This window comes from Podarcis pityusensis (genome assembly GCF_964106645.2).
Source record: "Podarcis pityusensis genome assembly, chromosome: 9".
NCBI lineage: Eukaryota > Metazoa > Chordata > Lepidosauria > Squamata > Lacertidae > Podarcis > Podarcis pityusensis.
Window position 1 is genome coordinate 53,506,306 of NC_138034.1, and position 14,499 is coordinate 53,520,804.

A 14,499-nucleotide genomic window follows, 5' to 3' on the forward strand; every position below is an offset into this window, starting at 1 on the left:
TCCAAAATCAAAAGCAACTGCTTTTTCTTCATGATCTTATTTACATTGGACCACTTTTCTTAAAAGCCTAATCCTGTGCATGCATATAAATGTAGGTTGTGTGTGTATGAGAATGAGAATGATTTCAGCATTAGAGCTTACACAAGAAAAAGTATTGTGTATGCATCTGAGACGTTGCTTTTGGAGTCAAGCCAATGGCCTGACAAGCTGTGCTTCTTGGTTTGAGGCAAGAGCCTTTCCTACCAATAGTCATTTGGACCGAAGTTACCAAATGAATGAAACTGCAAAGCAATGTGCTCTATCTACTTCTGCGCATACTGCTGCACATACTGCTGAACAGCTGTAAAGTATGTCTTAGCGTTTCAAAAATTAAGGGTCATGTTCAGGGGTATGTTTTCATTTAACACAGGTATCGTGTCTCCTGATTGGCAGTTACCAAGATTATTTCAGCTTGCAGATTTTTCAGAGAATTAGAGCAATCATTTAAACTTTTCATAGGTGAGTGTGAAGGGGTGGATTAGAGCATGTTGCAGACAGCTGTGGTCATTTGTAAGTTTTAATATCTTTCACCAGCATAGCCTGTGCATATATTCCTAATCAATGCTTTAGTGCAAGACTGGGGTTTAATAGAAATTATTTAAAAGGTCCCATTTGAATGGAACTAATTGGCTGTGGTTTCCTTCAGGTAGTCTAACCCATTAGCCATTCCACAGCATATCCCTAAATAGGAAATGACCTAAGCATTTCTACTTCCAGCTGTGTAGATCAATTATCCAGAGCTTTCCCTCCATGCTCAATGTGATAGAAGAGCACTTATTTTGAATTTTGGCGTTTCACGTGTGTAAAGTGTGATCTGGTATTTCTATCATGCTTTTCCAGATATGATTAAAAGCATATGCTGTTTTTTTATTCCACAGTGGGTATAAATAAGCTTAAAATGTAGTTAGAGAGTTGGAAAGCTTCTGGTGTTTGAGGTGGATTTAGGGGAGGCAAGCGTCTGGATTTCAAATAAGTAACTTTTTTATCAAGGCAGCATTCAAATGTGTGATTTGGCAATTTATTAAAATACTGGTCTTTTACATAAAGATTTTATCATAGCTTATTTTAGAAACTGCAGGACTGATGAAGAGACATCACTAGCTAGGGTTGGCTAATAACATAGCCTTTATCAAGTTAAGAATCAAAATTATCTCACACACACACACATACACACACACACACACACAATGTTAATGTGGACTTCGGTGAAAATTGCAGTTGTGCAGACAATTTTAATATTGTGGAGGAGTTAATAAGGAAAATTGGAGTATTTAATGGAAGTGTTTTTGCAATTTCACCTGTTTCATGCAAACATTTCTAGATATAGTTTTTGCAGTGAGTTATGATTATTTGAACAAGTTTTTGTGGGAGAGAAGAATTATTGGATGCAGACAAACTGGAAAGGCACCAGCAAATGCTGTTTTGGAAGAAGACTCAGTTATGTGTGCACTTTTAATCTGGGATCCAGTTTTTTAAGCTCACTCTTATTGCACAAATAGCTTGTGGTATGTATCCACCAATGCATCATCTAGAAAACCTTAAACTATAGCCCTGTTCAGATGTTCAGTACCCATGCGAATGCACAGGGTTAGCTTTGATGCTGATATCCTGCTGGTTAATAAATAAATGATAAAGAGGTCAGTGGAAAAGTTTCCATCCCTTTGGAAATCCTACTACATGGAAATCCTACTAAATCCTGATGCTGGTCATATGTAGGCTGGGAGATGTGACTGATGCACATGTGAGCATTGAAATTTCCTCTGGTCCCTTCAAAAAATTAGGAGCTCACATGGGTAAAAAAAAGGCCTTAATAAGGCTTGTGAAGACTTTTGCCTTCCTCCTTGAATACACAGCATAATTTTGCCACAGATGAAGGGGTACCCAAGTCTTAGCAGTAATGATCTGCACCTTTTTTTCCTCCTAACTGCCATAGTAAATCAAAATGGCCAGTGTGTATTGGTCATCTATAGAAAATAGGTGAGTGCAGACACAAGCTCATTGTCAGGCTGGTCGATAGGTTTCAAACCCTTGGTGAGTTAGGGACTTCTCCTGCACGCTAAGAAAGGCTCTGTCAGATTGAGTGGACAAGACCAATAGTGGGTCCAACAGTGAAGAAGGCAGTTTCTGAATGTGCTGTAGAGGAAAGTGAGGGGCAGATGGTGCTCATCAACTTGGGAAGGAGAAGGAAACTCTGATCCTAAACCTCTGCTGCCTTGTGAGATATCTTAAATCCTTCGAAGACAGAGGTCCTCTGGCTGGGACGGGACAATATGGGATTGAGGGGGCAACTCCCATCTCTTGCGGGGGTGCAATTAGTGCCAGCACCGTCCGTTAAGAGTTTGGGTGTAATCTTCGACACCTCCCTTTCCATGGAGGCGCAGATTACAGCTATAACAAAGGTGGCATTTTTTCATCTCCACCAAGCTAAGCAGTTGGCTCCTTACCTCTCTCGCCCTGACCTAGCCACTGTGATCCACGCGACGGTCACCTCCAGACTGGATTATTGTAACTCGCTCTACGTGGGGCTGCCCTTGAGACTGACCCAGAAACTCCAGCGGGTGCAGAATGCTGCAGCGAGACTCCTTACGGGGTCTTCGCTGCAAGATCACATTCACCCGGTGCTATACCAGCTGCACTGGCTCCCGCTGGAGTACAGGATCAGGTTTAAGGTGCTGGTTTTAACCTTTAAAGCCCTATACGGCCTAGGACCCTCGTACCTACGGGACCGCCTCTCCTGGTATGTCCCACAGAGAAATTTACGGTCTTCAAATAAAAACATCTTGAAGGTCCCAGGCCACAGAGAGGTTAGGCTAGCCTCAACTAGAGCCAGGGCTTTTTCGGCTGCGGCTCCAATCTGGTGGAACGCTCTGTCACAAGAGACTAGGGCCCTGCAGGATTTGACATCTTTCCGCAGGGCCTGCAAGACAGAGCTGTTCCACCCGGCCTTTGGCCAGGGCGCAGTCTGACTCCCTCCTTCGGCAATCTTTACAGAACTTAAGCTTATGGTTGCCATCATTTTGATTTTAATTAATTTTTATAATGAAATGTTTTTAGAATGTTGCACTATTTTATTGTTGTTAGCCGCCCTGAGCCCGGCTTCGGCTGGGGAGGGTGGGATATAAATAAAATTTATTATTATTATTATTTGGGAGAAGAAAAGGCTAAGGAGTAGACCCAACACAAATTCACAGCGAAGTACCTAAGATGGTTGGATGGTGCCTTGTACACCTCCTCCTGGCAACTCCTGCAGCCAAGCTTGTGCCCAATATATTACTCTGCTTTCCTTTGGACCACATCAGCAAGGCCAAGCGGGGTTCTTGTTGTCTGGGCAGCCCTGGACCTACATGCACATTGCCCAGGCTTGTGCCCCAGGGTGCTTGTAACACAGCAGTTGGACTTCACCCCTGGAGATTGTCTCTCGAGACAGATGGATGTCAACAACAAGTATACTTTTGTGAGATGCATACTTACTTGCTTTCAGCAACCATTTCAGTACCTAGAAATTTGATCTTGCTCTAAACCACCACTGCCTGGCATAGGTACAAAGAGGAATAGAAAATGGGTTTGCTTCTTAAATTGAAGCAAGACAGCCCTGTTGCTGGAATAGAGTTCACATGCTGGCAGTGGTGGTGAACTGTCTGTGATTGTGGTCCTGCTGTGCCTTTCAAAGGAGCTCTCCCATAAAACGGGAAACAGGGGCACAGTCATGCCATTTTGAGTTATTTGGATAATTTCAGATCCGCAGTGAGAAATATGTTGTATCCTGTTCCAGATGCACAACCTGCAATCAATTACTTTGAACTCCAGTGATGAGGGTGCAATGTAGCACAGCAGGCCTTTTCATGAACAACAGAAAAAGAGGGCGAGGGGGACGAATCTCATAGGCAGCATTATAGATTAAGGGCAATGCTTTTACTCTGGAGCCCAAAGAGGAGTAACTCTGCTTGATTTCATAGGGAGTATAATTTGCCCACGGGGCTAAGCAATTACAGACTTCATTTGCTGATACTTTAAGATCCCTGAACCAGGGCAAGAGTGCTAATATCTTTTTTAAAACAACACCCACCCACACCCACACACCCTGGAATTTATTTTATTTTTACTTCTTTTAAAACTTTCTGGATCTTTTGAAACAGAATTGTGACCTGCTTTAACAAGGAAAAAAAAGACTTATTTTTGGAACAAGAAACAAGCTGCAGACTTGGTTGTTTAGAAAGGATTGTAGCTCAGTGGTAGAGGACCCCGGGTCCCGGGTCCAGTCCCCGGCACCTCCAGGTAAGGTTGGTAATGCCCCTAATCAAAAACCCTTGTACAGCTGCTGTCAATCAGTGTGGACAACACTGAACTAAATTAACCAATGCAGCTTCCTATTCTTGAATTAACGAAGAGTGAGAAACAATGAGGACCAAATGTAGAAATTATATGCTTTTATGTCAACATGTCTTGGATGGCTTCTTCAGTCATCAGCACTCCCTTCTACACTTTCCAGTCTGAAGATGTGGCTGTCCCATTATCCTCAGACTATGGGAACGACTCTCCATTGGTTTCTCCTGCTCCACAGCCGCACAGGAGCACGCGACTCCAAAATGAGCTATGGGCTCATTTTAAGGCTTGCGTAAGTCTCCTGAGGAAGGGGGCAGAGCCACTGTAAGAGGAGATGACTGAGGCAACATATAATCACAGAATTGTAGGGGTGTGGAAGGGACCCTGAGGGTCATCTAGTCCAACCCCCTACAATGCACCCCTTATCACCCATTTCTGTGGCCTCTTCAAGTGCTTTCACCTGACTGCATAGGAGCCATCTCCTAGGGGCCATGGGGGCTTCGGCCCCCACAATAAAATACTTGAGGGGGCCAAGCTCCCACAAAGTAGATGGGCATTCCTATTCAAATGGTGTGTGCGCACTGCGTCATGTGACTGATTATGCAGGGCAAAGCTTACCTAGGCCCCCACAATATATTTTTTTCCAAGTTGGCACCCCTGCCTGACTGGAATGTCTTCTGGAATCATGATAATTCCTCTTGCTTGCCTGGATGGAAAGGTTTGTGTTTAGAATCCTATGGCTTTCGTGTGGCTGAAATTTCACCTACTACACAAAAGTGAGAGTCACTTCCACTTTTGCCTCTGCTCCCCTCCCACCACCACCAATGGCATGCAGCTTCCAGAAGGTTGCCCACAACTGAATGTGGCCCTTGAACAGAAAAGGGTTCTCCACCCGCATCTTAAATGGAAGGACAAATCCTGCAGTTCATTGAGGTTTCTTCGCTTTCCCCAGAGGTTACAATTAGGAAAAGCCTAGCCCAAAGGACATCCCCCCCCCCCACTATATATTTGTTGGCTACCTTTCTGAGTAAAACTCTCACAAGGCAATTTACATAATCATCTAAAATTGTTTCAATCTAAAAGTTTCAATAATAACGTTTAAAAAATACGATGCAGCTTCCGAAAACCTCCACAACATTAGGAAATCAGCAGCGCTAAAAACACACATGTACGTGCCCGGCTCCAAATATAAACACAAATTTGAGCAAAGCTAAAAGAAGCACAAATGTAAAGGAAATGCCGCTCATGCTTAGCCCACCTGGAAAGAAAAGGTGTTCAAGGACTAGAGTGCGGTAGCTTTCTAGAAGTCTGCAGGCAATGAATACCAGAGTCATGGGGCCACCACAGAAAAACATATTGGCTCTCCCCCTTCTCTCACTTGCACACCTTGACATAATGGGTATGCCCAGTGGAAAACTGGTTGCTTATTAAGTGGGAGATAATGGAACAGATTGCTGTTTAGAATTGCTTTGGTATATTAATGATTTACATCGTGCCAGGGTGGAGGGAGGGGGAGAGATAGCGTTTATTCAGAATTATACCAGGACAGAACAAAAATCTAATTCATCAAAGTCATCATGCCACAGCTGTTACAACAATCCGTCTCCCGCTGAATTCCAGCCAGCTAATTTTTGAGAAGTGACATTTTTCACAGTTTATTGTTTTCTCATCAACAAGGCACTAGCCACATCAAATATATTCACAGAATGGCATTGGCATTGATGAATTGGCCATGTGCTTTCTATTTAAAGATATGAGGGCTTCAGTTTCTTCGAAAAGAAATTAGGCATTTAAGTATGGGGCAGAAGGCTTCTTTCTGCTTTATAAAAAAAATGCTTCACACATGTTCACCATGCCTAAGCATTCAACAAACAAAGCAAAACAAAACAAACCACTTTATGATATCTGGTAAATGATATTATGGATATCACTTACGAAATAAATTAAGAATAAGGATGACAGCCTAGTATATGCTTTCTATCCATCCTCTATGGCATTCTTTTTAGGTATCTGGGGATACCAGTTTAATCACAGCCTGGAAGTGATTAAACATCCGCTGAAGAAGACATATCCATTCCATTAGGCCTTTGGAGATAGATGAGATGCTAGGCTATGGAATTGTGTATTGCTTAAATATGTGGAAGTCTATTTTGTTTATTGGTGATGTTTTGGTTTTAATGTCTTCATTTTTTATGCTGTGTCTTGTTGTAATTTCTGTACTGCCCTAAGATCCTTGATTAAAGGAAGTTTTTAAAAAATATAATAAATTAATTAATTGAAATAACAGTTGTTATAACACTGGCACTGTTTCTGGCAGCAAGGTTAGGCAAAGTTACAGCAGAGTTAGGCAAAACATTTGTATTCTCAATGTGCAGGTGGCCACTTATCCCAGACGTTCCCTTCACTTAACAGGGTTTCACAGAAACCTTGCTAGTCACTTGAATGTGGCTGCTGAAGTTTTGCCTGTTTGGTTCCCAAAGAAGTGGACAGTTCTTCACTTCCTAGTCTTAAGTATGGTGTGCTCTGCAGTCTTCATGGGTCTATACCAAAGAGGATTTCCTGGAACTGCTGTACCTTTACACATTTCAGGCCAATTGGAACTACAGTGGTACCTCGGGTTACATACGCTTCAGGTTACATACGCTTCAGGTTACAGACTCCGCTAACCCAGAAATAGTGCTTCAGGTTAAGAACTTTGCTTCAGGATAAGAACAGAAATCGTGCTCCGGCGGCGCAGTGGCAGCAGGTGGCCCTATTAGTTAAAGTGGTGCTTCAGGTTAAGAACAGTTTCAGGTTAAGAACGGACCTCCGGAACGAATTAAGTACTTAACCCGAGGTACCACTGTACCATAATTGCTAGCCAGAAAGGTTGCTGCTGAAGCAAGGAAAGGAGACGTAATCGAACAGTAGAGTACAGGCTGTGCCTACTGAAAGTCCCAGATTCAGTCACCAGCAGCTCTTAGGGTAGGGCTAAGGGAGATTACTGTTTGAAACCATGAAGAATCACTACCTGTTGATGTAGGCAGCACTGAAAAACACAGGAAGGTGCTTTGCACTGAGTCAGAACCATGTAGGCCAGCATTGTCTATACCAGGCTTCCTCAACCTCAGCCCCCCAGATGTTTTGAGACTACAATTCCCACCATCCCTGACCACTAGTCCTGTTAGCTAGGGATCATGGGAGTTGTAGGCCAAAAACATCTGGAGGGCCAAGGTTGAGGAAGCCTGCTCTACACTGACTGGCAGTGGTTCTCCAGGGTTTCAAACAGGGCTTTCCCCAAACCTCCGTGGAGATCTTGGGAATTGAACTAGGACCTTCTGCAGGCAAAGCATGTGCTCTATCAGAACCTTTGATCATGTCCATACCATACATTTAAAACTCACAACTTCCCCAAAATAATTTTGGGAACTTTACTTTGTTAAGAGTACTGAGACTTGGAGCTCTGTGATGGATAAACTACAGTTTATCCTGTGGGGAAAACTATATACAGTGGTACCTCGGGTTACATATGCTTCAGGTTACATACGCTTCAGGTTACAGCCTCCGCTAACCCAGAAATATTACCTCAGGTTAAGAACTTTGCTTCAGGATGAGAACAGAAATTGTGCTCCGGCTGCATGGCAGCAGCAGGAGGCCCCATTAGCTAAAGTGGTGCTTCAGGTTAAGAACAGTTTCAGGTTAAGAACGGACCTCCGGAACGAATTAAGTAAAGTAATTAACCTGAGGTACCACTGTACTTCAAATGTTTAAGTATATGGTGTGGATCAGTGCTATTTTTCCAGAAAAAGAGGGGTCAGAATTCACCATGAACGCCTCCCTTGTTCTCTTATAATGGCAATGGTGCCCACCTGAGGAGTGCCAGAACTGAGTTTCGGTGTGTTCTGGCTGAACCGCCCCCCCCCCCGGTCTCGATATGTTTGAGATCCAGCACAGGACCTTGGGGTGGGTAAAAGTAGTTTCTTTCTATTGCTGCTTTTAACAACAGTCCACTTATACTCATTCCAGCAGAAGCAGCAGCGAGTTTCATTACTAGAAAGGATTTAGCATGTAGAGTAACTCCTCTATGAAAGGGAAGGCAGCAGGGAGAAGCTTAGCAAGAACACATTAGCCTACCTACCTGAATTCCAAATTTCCTGTAACAAAGAAATCTCATCAGACTACTGGGGAATCACATAAAAGCACCCAATATAAAGCCACTATTGCTAAACATATAATTAACTTAGGTAGAAGAAATGGAGATCATTTATTTTTAATGGGTTTCATGACGAACAGCAGCAGAGTGAATCATGAACCAGCAGAGGAAAGGTTATAAGAAACATGTTCCATCTTTCATCTTACCTGAATCTAAACTGAATAATTTCAGTTTAACACTAAAAAGCTTTTAAAATTGGCATTTTAATATTAACCTCTTATTAGTATTAACCTCTCTTATAAATACAAATCTCTGTGTGGCTTTCTTTTATCCACTGATATATTTTCCATTCAGTGAATAAAATTGGTTTTGGTCAAGTGCTCAAGAGTTGTCACAGTATGATGTACAAATGATTTGCAGATTAAGATAATTCTTGTAGCTAGACTCCTTAAGCATTTACTCTAAAATAGACCTGTTGAATTGAGTAAAGTAAATGATTTCTTTCCTGGCAAGAAGAGGACTATTTATTGTATTTGTGAGAAAATAATCGAGATGGTGCAAGTATGATAACCAATTACTGTATGTTCTGGCGTATGAGGCTACTTTTGAACCCCGGAAAATCTTCTCCAAAGTCAGGGGTCGTCTTATATGCCGGGTATGGTTGTGGCGACGTGGAGCCACCCATTGGGAAGAAGGAGAGGGAGCCAGTGAGCAGAGGCGCCCCTTCTGCCGTTGCTCCTCCTCCCTCCCCACAGAATGCTTGATGTTTTATTGTGTTTTTAATATTCTGTTGGAAGCCGCCCAGAGTGGCTGGGAAGGCCCAGCCAGATGGGTGGGGTATAAGTAATAAATTATTATTATTATTATTCCCAGAGGACGGTTCATCACCAACCTACATTTGCATAAGGTAGCCCAATGAATTCTTGGGTTCTTTCCCTCTTTTAAATAACAAGCCCTAGCTGTCTGCAGTGGCTAGAAAGCATGGCGCTTGCTATACTTGTTAAAAACTTTTGACTAAAAAACCTCTGGAAATGGTGGTACTTTATGATGTGCCACCCCTTCCTGAGCGTATGGACAAAAAGAAGCCCTCTGGCATCTCTTATTCAAAGCAATTATTATTATTATTATTATTATTATTATTATTTCTACCCCATGGCTTCCAACAAAATATTAAAATACAATAATTCATCAAACATTAAAAACTTCCCTAAACAGCACTGCCTTCAGATGTCTTCTAAAAGTCAGGTAGTTGTTTACCGTATTTCTTTGACATCTGATGGGAGAGCATTTTTAAAAAATTGTTTAAACGATTTTCCTCCCTGCCCTGTTAAATAAATATCCAGATCAACTTGCAAGGCTACTTGTGAGCAAGGGACATGGACAAGATCAATACTGTATTTTTTTTTTTTTGTACATTATCTATGGAGATCACAAATGGTGGTTCTTGCAGGTGAAAGGTTGCAGGTTCCTCAGGCACAGTTCGTTTTCTATACTGTCTGTTCCATACATGGTTGTCCATGCACACAAAATTATTCAGGAGGAGAAAGCAGGTGAACAAACTCACAGATATGTGGAAAATAAATATACAAGATAAGGAGGTGATGGAGACAGCTGAAGAAAGGTCACTTTGATTGACATTGTAGTCCTTTACATCTATTCAGAAGTAGTAAGTCCCCTTGAAGTTAATGGAACTTACTCCCAGGATAGTGGGTATAGGATTGTACTGTAAAATGTTATATTCTGCTGTGGACCAAACTTGTTAAACTTACTGCTGGCTGACAGAGCCCTAGAGGAGGCATTTTAAAGGATTTATCTCTCTCTCCATTTGCACAACATACCTCACCACAGAGGTGAGGATTAGTTAGCAAATATTTATATAGCACTCTGTGGAAATAAGTCTTCTTTCCAGCCAAGAATCCCTCAGACACCCTCCTTTTCTGCCTGCACAATTGTCCACAGTGATAAACAGCCCGGTTCTAAATACATTCACAGTCATGTTTGAATACAGTGGAATGCACTTCATAGTAAATATGCTTCAAATGGCAGCCAGTGTTTAATTATTGCATTAGTGTATATGGGACAGATTCCCAAAATCCCCCAGGGGTTTGATTTTCAAGTGTTCAACATCCAAATTTAGAGACATGCTTTCAAAAGAATACAGCCTCGATTCAAGGTCAGATTTTTCAAAAGTGCTTGGAGCACAGTAGCTTCCTTTGTGTCACCCCTGGGCAGATTGTCAGAAATGTTTTGCGAGCCTGGGAGCTCTTTTGAATTCTAGCCCCAATTGTGGGTGCAAGTCTGTGAATGTAATTATCTGAGGGTGTTAACGAAACATCAACCCAAAGAAAAGGCCATTATTGTGCTGTTATGTATGAATATATGTATGGGGCTGACTTACGTTAAGGACATATAAATAAGCAGATAGAACTGAGAACTCATTTGAATAAACTTAAAACACATTGCTTTCATTTATAGAAAAAGCTTAAATGTTAATACCGAAGGGAAGTTGTTTTTCCGTGAGGCATGTCCTTAAGGTGCTGTGGAACCCAAATCATACTGCATAAACAGCTTCCATCTGTTAACTCCAGACTATTTCTTCCAGCTGTGAAATTTGATCACTTCATCTGCTTTATGATGGACTAAGACAATCTGCAGCAATATTTAAAAAGTTGACATTCAAGCTTTTCTTTCTTTTTTTTACAAAAACCAACCAACCAACCAACCAACCAAAACATTTTCCGTGCGTTTGTGAAGCCCCTTTGAATATCAGTTTCCATTACTATTGATTTAATCTCTGGAAATACTGTAATTTTTGATTTTCTTAAAACACAAAACCCTGCTCCCCCACTCGAAAAGCCAGAGAGACCATTCTGAGCTAAAAGTCTTGACCCTGTAGAAATAAATAAGCCAATCTTATTCTGAAAGTTAGTAAGGGAGACATATATTCAGAAGACAGTACATGATGTAAAACATCGTTCTAGAATCCATATTGGTGAATTTGTCGAAATCTAAAGAGATCGCCACAATACATGTTGGTACATGGGAAATCAAGATGCTCAAATATTTACAAAAAGACTATTTAGGAAAGGGAAGTTTAGGAGAAAGAGAACTTAAACTGACTATTATTGATCCCTCTCCAATTAATCAAATGGCAGTAAATTAGTATAATACCCCAAATCTATGCAAATTTTATGCAAATCTGTGGCCTTTTCTGTGAGTGGTTTGAAGGGCTCAGTCAACATTCAGTACACAGGTCCAAGAAAACTCTGTTGGCACCCGCTGGTTATTGGACAGTGCATCTTTCATAACATAAATAAGTTTAGTTACCTCACCCATGAATCGCATCCAACCTCCAAGAGACAAGTATTTACACTCAGGATATGTTTTTGAACTTATAGTTGTGGTAGCAGCCTAATTGTACACAGCTCACCTCATGTAGCTACCTTGTTGTTCAGAAGGAAAAATAAAAGCCAGATGCATTATTTCATATATTGTGTTGCAAAATAACATTTCTGGCTTGCAAGTCTAGCTTTCACGAACTCCTCCTTGTCGAGCACCAACAACTGCCTGGTGACTTTCCAACATCCTGTTCTGATTAATACCTTTCTATATCTGCTTCCCCTGCTGTTGCTTTCTCTCAGCTTTGCTGACTGAGATGCCCTAAGGGCATTGCACCTAACTGCCGACAATCAGCAAATAATAGCCTAAACTTTTCCACAAGTTTGCATTTACCCTGACATCAGCATTCATTTGATTTAACAATTTTATGTCCTTTTGGCTTCTGATTATCCTAGGGTCCAATTGGTTTGGATGGAAAGCTGGTAGGTGACTCCTCTTCCTCCCCCCCCCCCCAAAAAGAAACAACTACTGAGCCTTTCAATGTACTTTACTTTTTTCTTCCTATCTTGAATCACTTATGAAGCTTGCATATTTTTGTCAACTTACAATTTACTATTTGTAGACAAAATTACGGAACTTTTATCAAATTGGCTTACTTTAAGTACCTCTGTCTTTTTCTTTTTATATAACCAAATTCACTTGAGAGTAGCCATTCAAAAGAGTTTTATAATTTATAAGGGGGTTGCTGTTTTTGTTTTAGATACTAACTTGTGTTTATAGTTTATGGGGGTGGTTATTGTTTTGATGTTTTTGTTTTAACTATTTACTTGTCTTTTATCCTGTGAACTGCTCAGAGATGAAGGGTGGTATATAAATCTAACAAATAAAATAAACATAAATAAATAATATTTTTTAATTATTATTACTGTATGTTAAATTGAAACACCACCTTTTATTCAAAATGCAGTTCATAATAGATACCAATAAACAGGCTTCGGTATATTACTGCTCCCTGGCCTTGGATCCTAAATCTTTGGAAACCAGTAGCACTTCAGATGTTGTTAAACTGTAATTCCCACCATCTCTGATCATTGCCTGGGCTGCAGGTTTCATACAACATCTGGAGGTCCAAAGTTTTCCCATCTCTGCTACAGCCCCTAACTTGGAGTTATCCATTATGAGATGCACGCAACCTCAAATAGCCAATTACTTGGCAAATTATTGTATTTGTTTCCTATAGGTACTATATGATATAGGAACTGGAATTTTATATATATTCAGTTAGTCAAAGGCTTTCTTCCTCAAGGAATTCAATATTCAGCCACATGTTAAAAGTCTAGTAAATGGAGTTATTCAGTGCCAGAATGTTTGTTGGACTGGGTCCTTCTGTGTAGAATTTATTATATCAGTAAAAGGCAAAATAATTACTGAAGCTCTACAAGTGATTTCCCCTTATTTGGTTGAATTTTTTGTTATTCACCATTTGATGGGAATCAATGAAAATTTATGGAGCTTGTTGTGCGGGGGGGAGGGGGGCACTTTCTAAAGAACACTTCAGAGAGATGTACTGACACCAAAGGTGCATTTAACGTTCTCCCCCATTAATCAGATTGCAATCCTATTTTCAAACCTTCATCCTTTGAGTTATGGGTAAATGGGCTGCTATAGTCCACAAAAGTGGCAATATTAATAACTTAGAATATTGCCTGTCAGATAGCTGCAGTCCTCTTAGTGGATGCCATGAGTACTGCTCAGACTTGCAGTGCTAGATCTACCAGGGTAAACTGGATATTCACCACATTTCTAACATGAAATACTGCTTCTTGATACCTCCCACTTCTGTGTGGATGATGCCATTTTGGCTATGTAGCGCATCAGGAATTGAGAGAATGATGATATGCCTGGATTCCTAGAATGTTTCCCATTTGACAACTTACCAGAAGATCAAATCTTTTTATTAGTAGAAGACTAACAGAGGAAAATAATTATTTGATCTTATGATGATTTGTATTCCAGGAACAGGAAATATGTCCAATACTGTAGTGTCCACTTACAATAAGTCTGTTATGCTATTTTTAATAAAATGACTGCACAATTTTTGCAGCTATGTGCCACGTATAGCAGTATTGACTTGAAAATATCTTACCATATTCCATGTATTCTGAACTGAAGAAAGGGTTTTTCATATCCAAACTGGCCATGGGATGCTCTCTGCTCTCTGTTCATTGCAACTGTTTCATAGTGTTGCATGCCAACCCAATCTCTGAGTGTCCTAGACACTTAACCAGTGTTTCCTTTTGGAATGAGGCCCAACAGAGACTGTTGTGTCTTTATGATATATGGCTTATTCACACAAATAGACAACCTGAGCCTGCAGTGGAGGGGTTAACAGCATCAGTACCCCAAAGGGGTCTTGCTTCTTCCATAGCTTCTTCAAACATTGCTCCGACTCCCTCTCACTTCCAAGCTCACAACTTTTTCTTCTCCCTTCTAGCTCACATAACTCAACTTTCAACTCTAGCCTTCTGTCTTTCGAAGAGACATACAGGACGCCCACCCATTTGCCCTGTGGCACAGAGCCACTCCCTTTGTCACCTTAACAACCCATACTTAGCGGGCCATTACCAGGCTTGCCTAGCTATTCCAGCAATTGAATCCATGCTGGA

At 41.1% G+C, this 14,499-nt stretch overlaps 1 protein-coding gene across 1 annotated transcript in view; it reads left to right on the forward strand.

Annotated features, from left to right (window-relative positions):
- COL25A1 (collagen type XXV alpha 1 chain) overlaps positions 1 to 14,499 on the forward strand; it is a 315,978-nt gene that overhangs the window by 149,751 nt on the left and 151,728 nt on the right. Inside the window, exon 6 of the mRNA XM_081020440.1 lies at positions 12,289 to 12,315. Coding sequence (XP_080876566.1) covers positions 12,289 to 12,315 — 27 coding nt within the window. The remainder of the gene's footprint in view (positions 1 to 12,288; positions 12,316 to 14,499) is intronic.